At 39.1% G+C, this 15,971-nt stretch overlaps 1 protein-coding gene across 5 annotated transcripts in view; it reads right to left on the minus strand.

Moving 5' to 3' along the window:
• agrn (agrin) overlaps nt 1–15,971 on the minus strand; it is a 247,915-nt gene that overhangs the window by 48,976 nt on the left and 182,968 nt on the right. For 4 of the 5 annotated variants that reach the window (XM_086067097.1, XM_086067093.1, XM_086067094.1 and 1 more), the window contains 4 exons: nt 13,991–14,115; nt 13,777–13,882; nt 6,042–6,443; nt 987–1,112 (listed from right to left, as the gene is read on the minus strand). In XM_086067097.1, coding sequence (XP_085923223.1) covers nt 987–1,112; nt 6,042–6,443; nt 13,777–13,882; nt 13,991–14,115 — 759 coding nt within the window. The remainder of the gene's footprint in view (nt 1–986; nt 1,113–6,041; nt 6,444–13,776; nt 13,883–13,990; nt 14,116–15,971) is intronic. The other variant, XM_086067096.1, reaches the window with a different exon arrangement.

Consider the following 15,971-nt stretch of genomic DNA (forward strand, 5'->3'; position numbering starts at 1 on the left):
CCTGCAAAATGTCACCACCATGCAAACGAAGAGCCGGACAATGTTGCTATGAATTTTCAGTTGAAAAAAAAAATCGATCTCCATTTTGACCACTGAGAAATCATGTAAACATGTAATATAAGCCTAAAATTGATTTCAAATCGCCCCATTCTGGCTCTTGTATGTCCTACAATCCGTTCTCTGATCTTCCATTGAACAGAACAGTTTTGTGAAAGGATCATCTCCTCAGTCATGACAAACTTTGGTCACATTTTCCCACATGAGACTTGTTTACTTCCAATCCATCTGCCAAAATTTGAGGGAGGTGATTCATGAAAGCAGAGGAGATACCAGCTGTTCAGCTGTTTGTTTACTGCATGAGGCAGAATATTAGTAATCTGAAAATAAACATTGGAAATGAACACAAAATCTCTCGAATGCATAAATTATAGGAATAACAGAACAAAAGAACTTAAGGAATAAAATAGAGCATGCTAGCAGAGAGATATGCAGTAGATATTTTGTAAGTGATGTCTGCAGTGAGTCCAAATCCCCATATTTGTAAGCAATGTTTTTTTAATTTATTTTTTTAAAGCATGCCTAACTGTTTATGCACCAAGTGAAATTTCAGAAAAATTATGTTTGTAATGTTTTTGCAAAAAATGTGAAACTTACTGAAAATAAAATTTGATAGTAGTTGAATTATTTGACTTTGCATTTTAAAGGACTGGGCACACAAGATGGCTTGGAATGCCAACTCTTATACAACCATGTGCGGTACACTCTAAAAACAATTGGGTCAAAAGTAACCCAATTATGGATAAAAAATGGACCGATACACTTTATGGGTCAATTTGACCCAACTTTCTGGGTTGTTTTACACTAAAAGACCAATTTCTTGACTCAAAATTGGGTCAAATTTTTACCCATAGTTGGATAATTTTTGACCCAACTGTTGTTAGAGTGTACGAGGACAGATAATAGATTTCTTCCGAAATGAAACTTACGTGGACAGTTGGCTCCATCTGGACTGCTGGCCGGAGTCTCACTGTCAGGGCAGCATCCAAATTCTGTGTTGTCACATGACGTCCTGTGGTCAGCGATGGGTATTGCGGTGTTTTCCATTGTGGTTCCTGGATGGTGGGGTGGGGTGGGGTGCAAATATTAGGAACACCAAGAGAAACAACAACCACAATAAAGACCCTATTAAATTAATACTACTTTGACAGCGCCAGTTGGTCTTGGTTGATTGTGATTTTTTTTGTCTTGTTTTGAGCCTGCTAATTGTCATTAGTAGAATTAGCATTATTTTCATGATTAATTATTTTAGGTTCTCAAACAGGAAGCGATACATCAAGCACATTGTCAAATGATCATGCACATCACTGTCGCGCCACTATGAGTACTGTCGAAAAGTATGTATTTTACAATATAATAATAATGAATAATAATAATACACAATAGTGCAATATTCAAGAGCCTACAAATCTAACATAACAATAAAGTACAATTGATAATAATAATAATGATAGCGTGTAATAACTAAAAAAAAAGGACAGATAAGCTTGCATCATAATCCTTTCTGTGTTCCGAATGCAAATTGCATACACTCAACTGTCTGTCTGATTTCCTTTCCATGGCAGTTTTTGTCCTTTCTTACCTTTTTTTTTTGGTGTCAGTTGTAAAGTTTTATAATGAGTCAGATAAACTATTTGTTGACAAATTGGAATTGAAAAAGGCCCATATGCAGCATATCTGATATAAAAACGCCAAAGGTATTTCCACATAAAGAGATCTGACTGATAGCTGGCGTCAATGCTGTCCCTCCCCCTCTCATGAGGGGAAAAGATACGCATGTATGCTTGCTGTATATGCGGCTGTCTTAGAACATAAAATATCATAAAAGTGTGTGGTCCTGCTCCCTGACCAACTGTGTAATACACTGCACAAGCAGTGAACCTCCATCTTGCCTAATGACGGTGTCGGCGGCAGGGACGTCTCGGCCGAAGCGGCGCAGTTTATGGCCGCTTGGCGATCAGAAATAATCATGGAGGCAAACAGCTAACGGCTAAACAAGTCGTAAAGACGTCAAGACACGGGGGGACATTCTGCTCAAGGACTCGCGGTCAAAGGAAGGAGGGAGGAGAAAGATGAGGGGCTTATAGGGCATCTGTTGGAGTGTGGTCTGTAGATTTATGGATGCTGGGCGGAAGAGGAGAGGACGGGTCGGGGAGAAGAGGGCAATGGGAAGTGTCAAGGAGACCGCAGTCCGTGGGGAGCCATACGAATGACTGTCACCTAAACATGCACTAACACACGCACAGACATTAAGTGTGGTTTTCAATAGAGCGCCATTATACATGTACAAACGTATGCACACACACCACCACCTGCTTGATACTGTGATGGTGTACACTTAGCTGATTACTTATAGCAACATAAAGGAATAATTTAGTAGATCAGCAATAATCAGTTTTGGATAGGGATAGACCGATTATTGGCCGGGCCGATTATCTGTGCTGATATTTGGCATTTTGACAAATATTGGCATCGGCCTTTTTTACGAATCTGAAAGCCGATAAAGCTGGTATCACACTGAGCGGTGAATGCTTGTGAACGTAGCAAATTTAGGGTTTTCATCAAGATTTTCACAGACACTTTTTTATTTATTGCAAATACATTTTGAACATGTTCAGACATTAACTATTGAAACATGATCTTTTGAAACCTTTTACGAACCCTGATGAAAAGCCAAATTAGCTACATTCACATGCATTTGTCGCTCAGCAGAGGGAACTTTATGGATTTATTTAAACTTCCACTTTATAAAAAAAATAATGCTTACACTGGGAATTCCCTATACTTTTTAATAATAAAAAATAAAAAAAATAATAATTTAAGAAATTATGTTGAAATTTTGGAAAACTCAATTTACAGTAGAAAAGTTTATAATTTAGCTTAACATATGCTGCTGACCCTGGAAGCTCCCTGCAATTTGTGTTACAATTTTTAAACAAAGTCAATTCTTTATATTAAAATGAAAATAAAACGTTTTTTTTTATTTTTTTATTTTGACGCTAATATTTTCTCTTCTACTGCAAATAAATATTGACTTGAAATATTGGTTATCGGTCTCATTGACTACTAATAATCGGTATCTGTATCCACCTTGAAAAAAAAAACATATCGGTCTTTCTAGTTTTAGAAAATCGAAAGTTAGCTTCCAGGCTAACTCTATGCACTAACAGGACTTCCATCCATCTATGAAATGTTCTATTCCGCTTGTGCTATTTCTATTCCGTGTATGAGCTGGAAACTATTCCAATTGACTTTGGGTGAGAGTCGACTTTGTCAATCACAAGGAACTTGTAAACAAACAACATTTCACATTCAAACCTATGGACAATTTCGTGTTTTTCAATTAACATAACATGCACATTTTTGGAATGTGGTAGACAGTTAAAGTCAGCAAAGAACATAAAAACTCCCCACAAGAAGGCCTGAGTTGAACACAGAACCACTCTACTGTGTTGTGCTATCCTTTTGTACAGCTGCGGACGTGTGTGCCATTTTCTAATCCCATCATACTCGCCAACACAACCACACCGTATTGTTGAAATATGTGCTTCAATAGAAACATATAAAGCTTAGGTATAAAATGTAAAGAGAAAAAAAAATACTCTGGCATGGATGGATACACTTTCATTCACACAGAGGCACAAGACAGCAGGTCTCCTTGGTAGACAGCCTACATGCTTCTTGAGTCACCGAGCACTGGTCAGCATCTGACAGGAGAATAAATCTAAGATGCTGGAAGAGCGGGCAGGCGAGAAGGAAGAAGAAGACCACATTGGGGGTCACGCTGTTTCAACCATCCTATACGTTTGTTGCAAGTTGACAACTGAGGAGGCTGGATGGAGGGAAAACAAGACAGAATCTGATGGGAAGGCGCCAGTCATCCCCTGGCAGCAGAGCATGTCGGAAAAGATTTGGGACGACTCGTCATGTGACTGTGACTGATTGAAGGCAGCCTGTTCGCACACACTCACACCTCAAAGCGTCCAGTCATATCATCCTCTCAATTCAGGTTCCAAAGAGACCCAGATACGGGCCAGCGGTTTTATCTGGCCAGCTCAAAATGTATTCTTTTGCAAGCTATTTGAGTGGTGGAAGAATGACAGCATGGGCCGTGGACAGCAGGGACAATGAACCATGCAGATTACTTTTGGACCCAAATTGAGATATACAGTACAACCACAGGGATGTAACGATAACAGCAATATCGTGATATCGTGATATTAAAACTGCCACAATAATGTCGTCATCATGTTACGATATTAAAAGCAGGACATCTGTTAAAAAATGTCAACTTGATTTCCATTTGTGCAGTTCTAGCACGCTCTGGTTAGTTTTGAGTGCAGTTTAATTTTCATACGGCATGTTTTGACCCTTCTAGGTTTAAAATCCACTCTAATCGTCAGATGAAGGGGAACATAATATGCTTGTGAATCGAGTCAATACGCTGAGTAACTCAATATGTGCTGCATTAGCATACATAGTCCCTCAATATTAAGTGTTATTAGAGATTGTATATTATGTGCATTGCTGTTATGTACAAAAGCACAATATTGTGCTTTTTTAGTATGAGCTCATATTTTTTACAATGTCGAGGCCTTTTTTAATCACGACATCCTCCCCACAATATTTATCTGCTAATTATCGTATTGTGAGGCTCATATAGTGATAATATCGTTTCGTGATGTTTGGGTATCGTTACATCCCTATTTGGTATGTGAAATTTTTGCATTGCATTGCAATTAGTATGCTCATTCTAATTGGAGTAAATTGAATCATATTGGGATCCTTTTTTAAATTTAGTTCTTTGTCAATGTATTTTATTGTATATTTCTATTTTGTACTAGATAAGTTGTGACGACGTGTGACACGTACAGAAAAAACAAAACAGTGTTGAGACCTGATAGCAAAAATCAGCATATATGTAATTAACGCCCTTTGAAATGCATAAAAAAAAAAAGATGAATCATATTCAGGGTAGGCACGTGGAGATCTATATAAAGGTGTAGATTACAGTTACTGAAATATATTTAGATTGTTCAGTATTGGTAGAGCTTCTTGCTCCAATGTATTATTACAGTATGCTATTTATTGTGGCTCCCAAGCTCAGGTTAGGCAGGTTTGAGGTTTTATTTTTACAGCTTTTGTTTCAATGCATGTTTCCAGCATCACCCAAACTGCTCAAAAAACAAAACAGTAGGAAAAAAAATTAAAAAAAAATAGAAATTTCTGCAGTCCTGAATATAGAATTTACTTCCATTCATTTAAAAAAATAAAAAAAATAATAACATTATTATGGCCTCGACCAAGCTTAAAACTTGTCGGAATAGTTTGTGTGTTGGCATGTTTTTGTTTAAATTGATGTTATCAGCAAAATATGAATTTCTAGCTGTATGTAATTTGAAGTTTAGCATTTAACAGAGGCATTCCAAACTTAGTGTATACAGAGTATAACTGCACTTGCTGTAAATTGCAGTGCATCTTATTGTGAGTGTTTCTAATATTCTGACCTTCTCATTTTGCTCTCATGTTTATGGTGCAGACTAAAGCGCTTTATACACTACTCACAAAAACGTTTGGGATATTCAGCTTTTCAGCAGGTGAAATTGCTTGAGGAACCTCAAATGCATGACTACAACCTTTACAAGTTTTTTTTTTTAACTAAACTTTTGAATTCACGTCCAACTGCTCAGCATTTCAGTACTTTTGGCACAACAAAGAGCTGAACGGCAAAATTCACAACTGATTCTCAGACTGTCAATCAAAGCTGAATATTAGCTTTGCTTTTTTTTTATCACTGGTTCTCATTGAACTGTGCAGGAGACTGACATTATAAAAAAAATAATTAACACATCTTCATACAACATCTACATAGTAGACTTGAAGTATTTGATGACATGAATATGTTATGGTATGACATCAAATATTTGCAATATGTATAGCTGTGAAAGCATTATGGGTGTGATAATGAAAGAGCAAGGATTTACCAAAAGGTTCCTCCGCCCCACTGGCCTCTGCTGGGATGCCGCTACCTTCTTCCTCTTCTTGCTCCTCCTCTTCCTCAGCTTGGTCATCTCCACTCGGCTCCCCACTGCCTGAACCCTCGAAAGAAATTGCAGCACCGGAGGGGGCGGCAGGGGCAGGGGCAGGGGTTGACCGTGGCGACTGAGGTTGGATGTGGATGGAGTGGTGTTTTTTTTGCGCACGGTGGTGGGTGAGGGTGGGTGAGGGCGTGGTGGCAGGGGGCTGCGCCGCAGTCTCAGCAGTCCCGGCCGTTCTCGGAGGCGGGATGGCCCACACCTTGTTATGATTTAAGGGGGCTGGCGTTGTGATGGTGGTGGCGGCAAAGGGGGTTGGAGTGGGTCGCTCAGCCCGCTCGGAGATGCTTTCTGGTGGAGGGAAGGGGAGGAAGCAAGGAATGGATGAATGATTGAGCCAAGATGGAAATGCTTGAAATTTGTGACATATACTGTAATTCAGCCACATAACAACATTTATACCAACGGCAACAAAATAAATATTTTTCCTTACTTTATCATTAAAACAGCTACATCTGTTTAAAAAACTTTAATTGGATGATAAAATAATAAAATAATAAAATAATCTCTGTGAACGAATGACTTTGGCATGTATACTTAAATTAACTAATTCATTTTTCAAATGTAATTCTTAATTGTAAGGGCTATGGTGCTCCGGTAACATTAAAATACAATTTATGTATTCTCAAAATATGCGTCACAAGCTTTATTGAGCCATTTGTCTCCCGATAGGCAAACCATTGATAGCAAAAATAAAAAATATATAAAAAATAAGTTTCTGGAGCAAATAGAATGTTTATTAATGCTGCAGCCAACATGAACCACAATAAAAACAAACATCGTTCACTTCTCATAGATGACTGCTTATGTGTGAAAATGAAGGTGATGTCTACTTCCCTGATGTGCTAACGCTGTACAATGAGGTTCAGAAAAAAAAAATAAAAACTGAAAACACTTTACCAGGTCAAATAAATTAGCAATTTTTTTGCAAATACAGTATACATTTTATATTGTTTAAGGGGAAGTCAACCCGAAAAATGTAAGTCTATTCTAGTCCAAACACGGCATAGTGATTACCGGTAGTATTGTTTTTGTTCAATATGAAGTAAGCAGCAAAATCCACCCATTTTTATCCTTCTCGATTTTGACACTTGCTGCCAACTAAAAATGTTGTCATAGTTGCTCAGGGTTCAGGTAACGACCACTCATGGTTCACCTGTTTTCTGAGGATGAGCTCTGATTGGTTGTTCCCTGAGACCTGAGCAACTGTGGTGTCATTTTTAGTCGACAGCATTTGGAAAAATGGCCGCTGCCTGAGATGGATAGAAACTGATGGATTTTGCTGCATAACTCATATTCTACAAATGTAATATTAATCAGAATGTCATGTTGAGAAGTATTGAAATTTTGCCACTTGTGGTCAAGTGAAAATGACATCACAGCTGCTCAGGTCCCAGGTAACGACCAATCACAGCTCAGCTTCAGAAAAGAGGTGAGTTGTGATTGGTCGTTGCCTGAGCCCTGAGCACTGTCATCTTCAGTCGACAGCAAGTGGCAAAATGGCCGCCCCCTGAGATGGATAATAATGGCTGGATTTTGCTGCATAACTCATATTCTACAAATGTAATATTAATCAGAATGTCATGTTAAGACTAGTGAGTGCAATAATTCTTTTTTAATTCAAGTTGTCAGCTGACTGCATGATCTACATGCAATACAATGATGAGCAGATAACATATTTGCTATACTGTAGGTGAATAATTTGTTTGGCTTCAATTTCATACATGTGAAGAGGACTCAATAGACATTGATATTTATTTGAAATTACGCTTCAAATAAGTGTTTTTTTTTAGCGTTCAAAATGTTTGTGTTACATGCAGTGCTCTGTAGCAGTTAATTGATTTCATAAATGCAACGCACTATTTTTTTTATGCACACATACACAAGCAACAATATAAGCAGTGTTAGCCTAACTTTTGTTTTCAAAAGGCTTTTGTGGTTCCGTTATTTATTTATTTTTCTGTGTTAGAAGTCCAAAAAAGTCATGACCAATACGGATGATGCCAACAGATGACAGACAGCGCTATATGCACTGTAGTGTTTCATCTGCACATTATTCCCACAATCAATGCATAGTAGTTAGAGTGTGTGTCTTTTTTGCCCATTTGCACACTTCCTATTCATGTTTGTTTACGTATGCCGTGCCAGTGCCTTTGAATTTTCAATCCATATTCACATGCTGCCTTGCAGGAGCAAAGCTTTAATTACCAACAGCCAGTGCCGCTGGTGATGAATGATTGATAGAAATAGGCCGTGAAAAAAAAACTCAAGCTGCTTTAACTCAGGGCTTCAAAGGCGGCACTCCGCGCGCTGGCGCCAACGTCGTAAACGCCACCACAAACAGATGCACAGCAAACAAGCGCTCACTCGGCAAAGAATCACTCAGAATATGGAGGAGAGATGAGGCTCGCTGCACAGAGATCATCATTACCCGTGGAAAAAAGGACATAACTGTGTGTGATAAAAAAAAACGATAAATAGGACAAAAAGTCCCACTGAAGAAAAGTGAGTAGCGGTAAATAAGGAGTCGCTACTTAAGTGAGTAAGCTGAGACAAGCAGGCTTTCTTTGCTTCTTCAATGCCCGTGGGAACAAATGTATGTGGGTGACATAAACACGATTCTCATTAGGATTCGCCCAACATTATGTGTACAGCCTAATCACGCTGCTATAATCACCTCCTTAACTGACAGTTGCTCACTGAGCTGTGAAACATGATACCACCTGGGACGGCGGAGGACCAGGGAGAAGTGTCAGCTTAGAGCTCGGAACATTTTTGTATAGGGACAGAATTGGAGTGGGTCGCGAAAGAAGTTGGAGATGCTATCGTAGACATTGTGGCGGCATGCATTACCGTTCCCCTCGGCTACACCTGTCACTCTGCATGCAGGCTTAGTGTCAGCTGGCTGGATGGCTGTGCTGATAATGGCAGAGGCTGAGGTAAGAGGGGAGAAAAAGCTACACTGCATCTATAAAAGTAGTGGAACTCCTGCAGGAATTACAAACGGGACCATATATCAGATTTCCACATGCAGAAACTTCCACTCTCATGGGGAAACTTTCAACAAAGATTTTGGGAAATGGTTGCGGGAATTTTTTCCATTTATCCAGAAGGTCAGAGATCTTTAATTTAATATTGGACCGCTCCAATATCTGCTCACCCCAAAGGGATTTTATTTGATTCTTTCACACCAAACTACTGTAGTCCAAGCATGTCTTGATACATTGCTTTGTACACTACAGCAGGAGGTGCTCTTCTAAAAAAAAATCCACTAATAGTTTTGTTCAAAACATACCCAAGATGAACACAAGGGTCAACTATGTACTCCGAAGATACTGTCACATTGACTGGCAGGCAACCACTCATGTGAAATAGACGTTAATAATTGCGTTTGTCACTCACACACTATGACTACCTTCTATCTGGAAAAACAAGCAACTGATTTGTGGTGAGTCACTACTCATTTCTCTGTGTTTTGTATAATGCTTTTGGCTTTACAGTGGCAGTAGTATTAGACTTTTCTCTTATTGATCTGTCAGAGGGTTTGACAGCTACAAAATGGTCAGTAAAGTCAAACATTCGGACACCTCTGAAGTGAAAAGTGTCTGATTATATAAAGCATATGTAAAAGATGAAAGGTCATACAGCCCATCTCTCAATTTTTTTTCTCAATCAAATTTGCATTATTTTTCATATTTCTTTCCTTAGCTGGCCAGGTAACAGCAAATGTGAACAGTAGACAGAGAGAAAGAAATATAAATCACTATCTTCATGGTTTGTCTCAAACCAATAACTTATTGTTGAAACATGGTTATTAACATTGTTTGGAGTGTCAGCCATGTTCAGTTGTAACGAGGAAAGTGAAGGGAAAAGACAGTGGCCAGAAGAAGAAGGGCGGCAGAGTGACAAAGTAAACACGTTAACAAAGGCAGCAGTGGGAGAGAAGATGGCAGAGCAAACAATGGAAGGAAGGATGAGGGATTGAATAATGAGGAATAAAACCTCCGAACACGAGCTGGTGAAGGCAACAGAAGCCTGACTAACACACAGGCTGACGATGCCATATGCTGGCATCATTTGCCAATTTGCTGCAAACCTACAGGTGATAACACCATATGGGAGGAGGCCATGTCATTGCCAAGTCACTGGCCACTTCCCACCAGGGGGAGGATGGCTCACTACTGCAAACTCCTACCTTTGACAATTGCGCATCAATGTTTTTTTTTTTTTTCTCACATTGTTTGCCTACACCAATAACTCGTTCACAATATAATTTCAATGTTGTCGTTCCGATTTTACTCATTCGCTCCCAGCCATTTTCACTGAAGCAATCTCCTTCGCTCCTGGCTGTTTTACTGGATTTTGACTGATTTTGCAAGGCCCATAAAATATTCTGTTCTATTGCTATAAAAACATGGAACCTATCAAAAGAAACATTAGAGTCTCTTCTTTCATCAGGAAAAAAGTATTTGTATCTATTTCAATTTTGAAGCAATTAGCATTATAATATGGCTATGTTTCATTATTATTCACAAACCTGTTGAAAACACTGGGAAAAAGAGCTTGTTGCAACATGGCCCTGGCTGATCTCTTATATTCTGCTACCACCTGCTGGCCATTTTTTTATAATAACTACCATTGCTTTAAACGACCTCTTCATGTCAGAACCTGAATCAAAGCCTTCTGTGTGCTCTAACATTTAAAAACAAAACAAAAAAAAAAACACATAAAATAAAACATATAAATACATTTTTGGGAGTGCAGGACAAAGTATTAGAAAATTATTTATATATTTTTGGGTTTGAAGGAATTCATAGTAAGTAGGCTCCATTTATAGTGCACCACAGTCAATGTTGTATTATTTCCTATGGAAAGTTTTGAGAACGGATTGTGTTCGACCTTGGGGCCTGCCTCCATTGCACCTCAAAAGTCATTCAAATCCATAAGCCCGTGGTGTTGCATTAGTGACAAATGCAACACGGTAAGCATGAGCGTTCACAAATCCACCACGTCTGCAAACTCGGCATGTACACAGCAGGGTGGATTGAAGGGCCGGGCAGGAGCGCAGCAAGGGGAAGGAGGCAGAGCTAATGCTAATTCGCACCCAGCCACACGTGAAATGAGCTCCAGATCGAACCCCTGAAGCCTACAGTAGTGGCGGAGATGCTTCCCGCCACGCAACCGCATCCGGGGGGGGGGGGGAGAAAAGAATTAAAAGATCCTCTGTCAGGGCGCCTGTCTGTTCTTTCCCGGAGGGCTTGATAGAACAAGTCGGAAAGAAAAAAAGAATCTGCTTGGAGGCGTCTCCTGGCCTGCCTTGCATGTGCGGCAACACTTGGCGAGGGATTACACACGAGCCACATCGCAACTGCCAGGCAATGGAAGCATGAAAAAAAAAAAAAGGAATGCATTTTGGCAGCCTCTTTTCACTGCTAACATGACTGAGCGCGTGTGAGGCCTGTTGACCTGTTCTCAGCATATCTGTGCTTTGATCAGTGTCCCTCAAATTTAAAGATCGACTGCTTAGCTCCTAAGAATGAGGACAAAAGAGTCTGGCAAGGAGTCACTAATGGAGGATGGATTAGTTATTCTGCTGACAGGTGTACAAAGGACTTGGTCACCTGGCCCGAGTGCAAAGATGCGGTGAACGGACCCTTTTCCAGACAAGCATGCAAAACATCTGGCAGTGGCTCACATCCAGAGCCATACAGCTGGCCCTCCTCGTCACGGCAACAATTCCATACCCTCCCCCAATGTGGCAAAAGCTGGCTGTCACTGTGACAACATTACCAGACATGAAAGTCATGACCTTGGCTCTTGTCCCGGCTACCTAAAACACTGTTTCAAACAGTGGCCTTTGGCATCTGGACCAAAAAGCCCCAGGAGCTGTGCCTTTCACTTACTCAGCATGTTGCATCACATTTCTAGCAAATATGAATTGACACAATTTACAGAAGGGGTCAAAATCGTGCCAGTGGGTGAGTGACGTTCATTACCATGGATATTCTACAAATTTTCTCTAGTGACACATGTCAGTTGGCTTTCACCTATCTTATATCTACATAGTATATCTCATTAACTGTCTCAAAAGTATAAAAAGAAGTGAAGTCATAATATGGTATAAATCAAAACATTACCTGTGATTAGGACATTTCAAAAGAATTTCCTCACTTTTGTAATGACAAATTGACAAACTGTAATGTCCTACACATCATTCATTTGATCATGAATACAGGTAAGACCCTACACAAATGAAAAGATAACCTCATTGGCAGAGGTTAAGGCTGTGCAATTAATTGAACTTCAATTACAATTTAAATGATTACTTTCTACAATTACAAAATCAGCATAATTGTCAAAATATAAAAAAAAAAGTATACTAATTTTGAGTTTAGTTGTTTATATGTATACATTTGTACTTTTTAAATTTTAAAATAACTAATTTAGTACATTTTGTTTCATCCAAAAGGAACTTGCATAATTATAGTGTTTAATTATTATTTTTTTTGTCTTAATAATTGTTACGTTTACACATTTTCTTGTTTTGTACAAAAAAAAATTATGATTGTCCTAATTGTGATTTCAATTATTACCAAAATAATCGTGATTAATATTTTCTTCATAATCGAGACGCCCTAACAGAGGTATTCATTTTCTATATCGTGTCGCTTATCATTTTCAGGGTCATACACTATCCCAGCTGACTTGACTGGGTGAAAGACAGACTACACCTTGGACTAGTTGCCATTCAAAAGTAACCAATGTGAAACAATACACTACCAATAATACCCACACCCTAAAACAGTATTGGGCCAAATGATACAAATTGGTCATTTTGACCAAGATTTTGGTTAATCTGTGTTAGAGGTTGACAAAAAGTACCACTGATTGTCACACCCACCTTAGTGGGGCGAAATTCGTTCTCCACGTTTGACCCATCCCCTGAGGGAGTGGTGAGCAGCTCAAGGAATCATTTGGTGAGCAAACCCCCCAATTCCAACACTTAATGTTGAGTGTCAAACAGGAAGTGAAATGGGTCCTATTTTTTATAGTCTTTGGTATGACCCAGCCAGGGGTTGAACCCACGGTTGGCACTTCACCACTAGGCCACTGAGCTGGTCACGCGACTCACGCCTATCTAGACACACATGTCCTTTTTAAAACACTATATTATTCATAATATATATTATAATATATTGTAATCACTATACATTTGGAATACAATAAATTGATACAATAAATATATTTCCAAGTGATCTATCTAGACTTACTTTCTAATGTAACCAATTTCATTGGTTGTTTGGCTAACCAATAAAATTGGTATGCCACCCGGAATGGTCAATGTCAGACCAATCTATCGGTTAACCAAGCTAATATGAACGTAACTTACTCGATTGGTAGCTTTTTTAACCAATCCATTTTTAGAGTGCACCAGATAAAACACAAGCATCAAGCTGGCAGTAAATGCACAAGGTGATTTAAAAGAAAAATAATGCTCGATTTGAAAGCCATGAAAGATTGGAGCGCAGATTGAAGTGGGCTGCTCGTCATGAGAGTGTGGCCAGGGAAACATTTGGCCATCTGTATGATGTGTGTGATGCATGGATGCTTCATTTGCGCTCACCTGTGCATTGTCCAAAGTGTTGCACTGTGACATCCTTGTCCTGCCTGCAGGCGATGGTCCTCAGCTGGCACTGGTCGGCGTACGTCACCCCGTCAGAACCGCACACCTGCTCCACAGTGAGAGAGATGGGGAACACTTCTTTATTCCCAGTTGGACCAGGCGAGCAACCCCTCTCATTTAGTGCTATCATCTTTTTTCCCCCACCCATACACACCTTAGTTTTGTTCCGCTCATCACAGTCGGGTGAGGGGCACTCACAATGGGCCTGATCATTCACCTCAATACAGGACGCTCCAAAATTACAAATTAATTCGGCACATGAATTCGGGGCCTCTGGACCTGAAAGGGAAATTAGGGGTGTGAATTGCCTAGTACCTGTCTATTCGATTTGTATCACGATTCATAGGTCACGATTCGATTTGATTAATCCTAATGCAAATGTTTAAATTGATTATTGCGATTTTTTTTAACTCAAATTTTGAAAATACTAATCAGTAAACTTGTACATGTACACCGTAAAATTTGTACGAAAATGTATTTATTTATCTGAAAATTCAGGTTGCAGTCTGTTTCATGTTTGAACAGCACTGAAATAAAATATTAAGGCTTAATGTTCCATTAATATAACATTCTTTCATGCTTAATGTGTAAATCTTAACCCTAAGACCTTTTGTTGAATATTCCCATAAAAAATGGATGTTTAAAAATCGATTCAGACGCATATTGAATTGTTTCGAGAATTGCGCGCTGTAATATCGCGATATATTGCCGAATCAATTTTTTTAACACCCCTAGTTGAAATTATGATTTTTCTTTTTCATTTAAGCATAAACATAAAAAAGAGGTACACAGAGGTTTCTGTTGTATTGCACAGTAATGAGAAGAAACTTTTTAAATCCAGTATTATATATACATGTGCAGGTATAAGTAATGTTTTATTGACATACGAAAATAATAACTCAGAATTATTGATATAGGGCACATTATCTATGTATTATAAACTGACATAACTCAAGGCGTTAATACATTAATATAGTCACAAAGGAGTGTGTTTACCTGTCAGATACATAAATGAATAATTCAGAGTTTTCCTGTAGCACACTATTTCATCCAAGCTGCCTCAGTGGGTCAAAAAGAATATGTTATATTGTGAAAATGTACTTCACCCTGGAATATAGTCTTTTTCCATGTTTACATTCAGTATTAGAAGCTTTTGAAGTTGCTGCTGCATGAGCTGAAGCAGCCTAGAGTGCACACACCAGGCCATAAGTGAATGGCCTTTGCATCATAGCTACATCATAGCAGCTTAAAGTACCCCCCCGTCCTTGGCTCTTGCTTTCATGCCCCTCCACCTCCCAGTGCCTCATCTTTTCATCTGACATGGTGAGCAGGGAGGGGAGCCTCACCAGTGCGCCCGGTTGCTGACTTGATTAAGCTTTTGACTTCCAGTCAATAGCTGATAGAGCATCTTAATCAAGGAGGCCTGCGCCCCTCCCGCAGCAGGAGCTAACCTTTCTATCAACCTACTTAAACTCAGCCTGTTTTCGTTATTCATCTGAAGAATCAATAGTCCTTATGTAGAAATAACAGTTTGCAACTATTTTTTTTAGGCTCCATCAAGGCTTAGTGAACAAATGAATAACATGTTTGATATGATTTTACTTTAAATGTGAGTACTACAGCACAAGAATAATATTGTACAAATTACAGGCAATACTACAAGAAAAAAGGTTGTAAGTGGAAAAAAGTAATTTTATGACTGTAAACTCATCGTTTTATCTAAGGATGAGTGAGTACGACTGATACCTGGCCTTATTATAAGGTATCAGTATTTGTGACAGCCATTTAAAGATCAGGAACTAAAAATTAGAACATTGCCATTAAATTCATGCAATTTTAAAAAGCTATAGTAAGATATACAAGTGCTTGTAAAAAAAAATTGTGCAACTAATTATTACAAGAGGGCAACAAGGGCCACAATACAGTACTATAAAAAGGAAAATGAGCTGGCAGCAAGCATCAAGAAAGCCTGGGCTTCCAGGACCCACAGGCAATGCCACGGCACATCGGGGCAGTGGTTAAGGCAAAGGGATTCCCAACCAACTATTGGCGATTGACATATCGTTTTGAGAATACCATCCATCCATCTTTTTTCCCCATGCAAAACACTGGGAAGTATGCATGGTGATTTCTTC

Source organism: Leptonotus elevatus, chromosome 2, assembly GCF_054856555.1.
Source record: "Leptonotus elevatus isolate MCC_2025b chromosome 2, RoL_Lele_1.0, whole genome shotgun sequence".
NCBI classification, from domain to species: domain Eukaryota; kingdom Metazoa; phylum Chordata; class Actinopteri; order Syngnathiformes; family Syngnathidae; genus Leptonotus; species Leptonotus elevatus.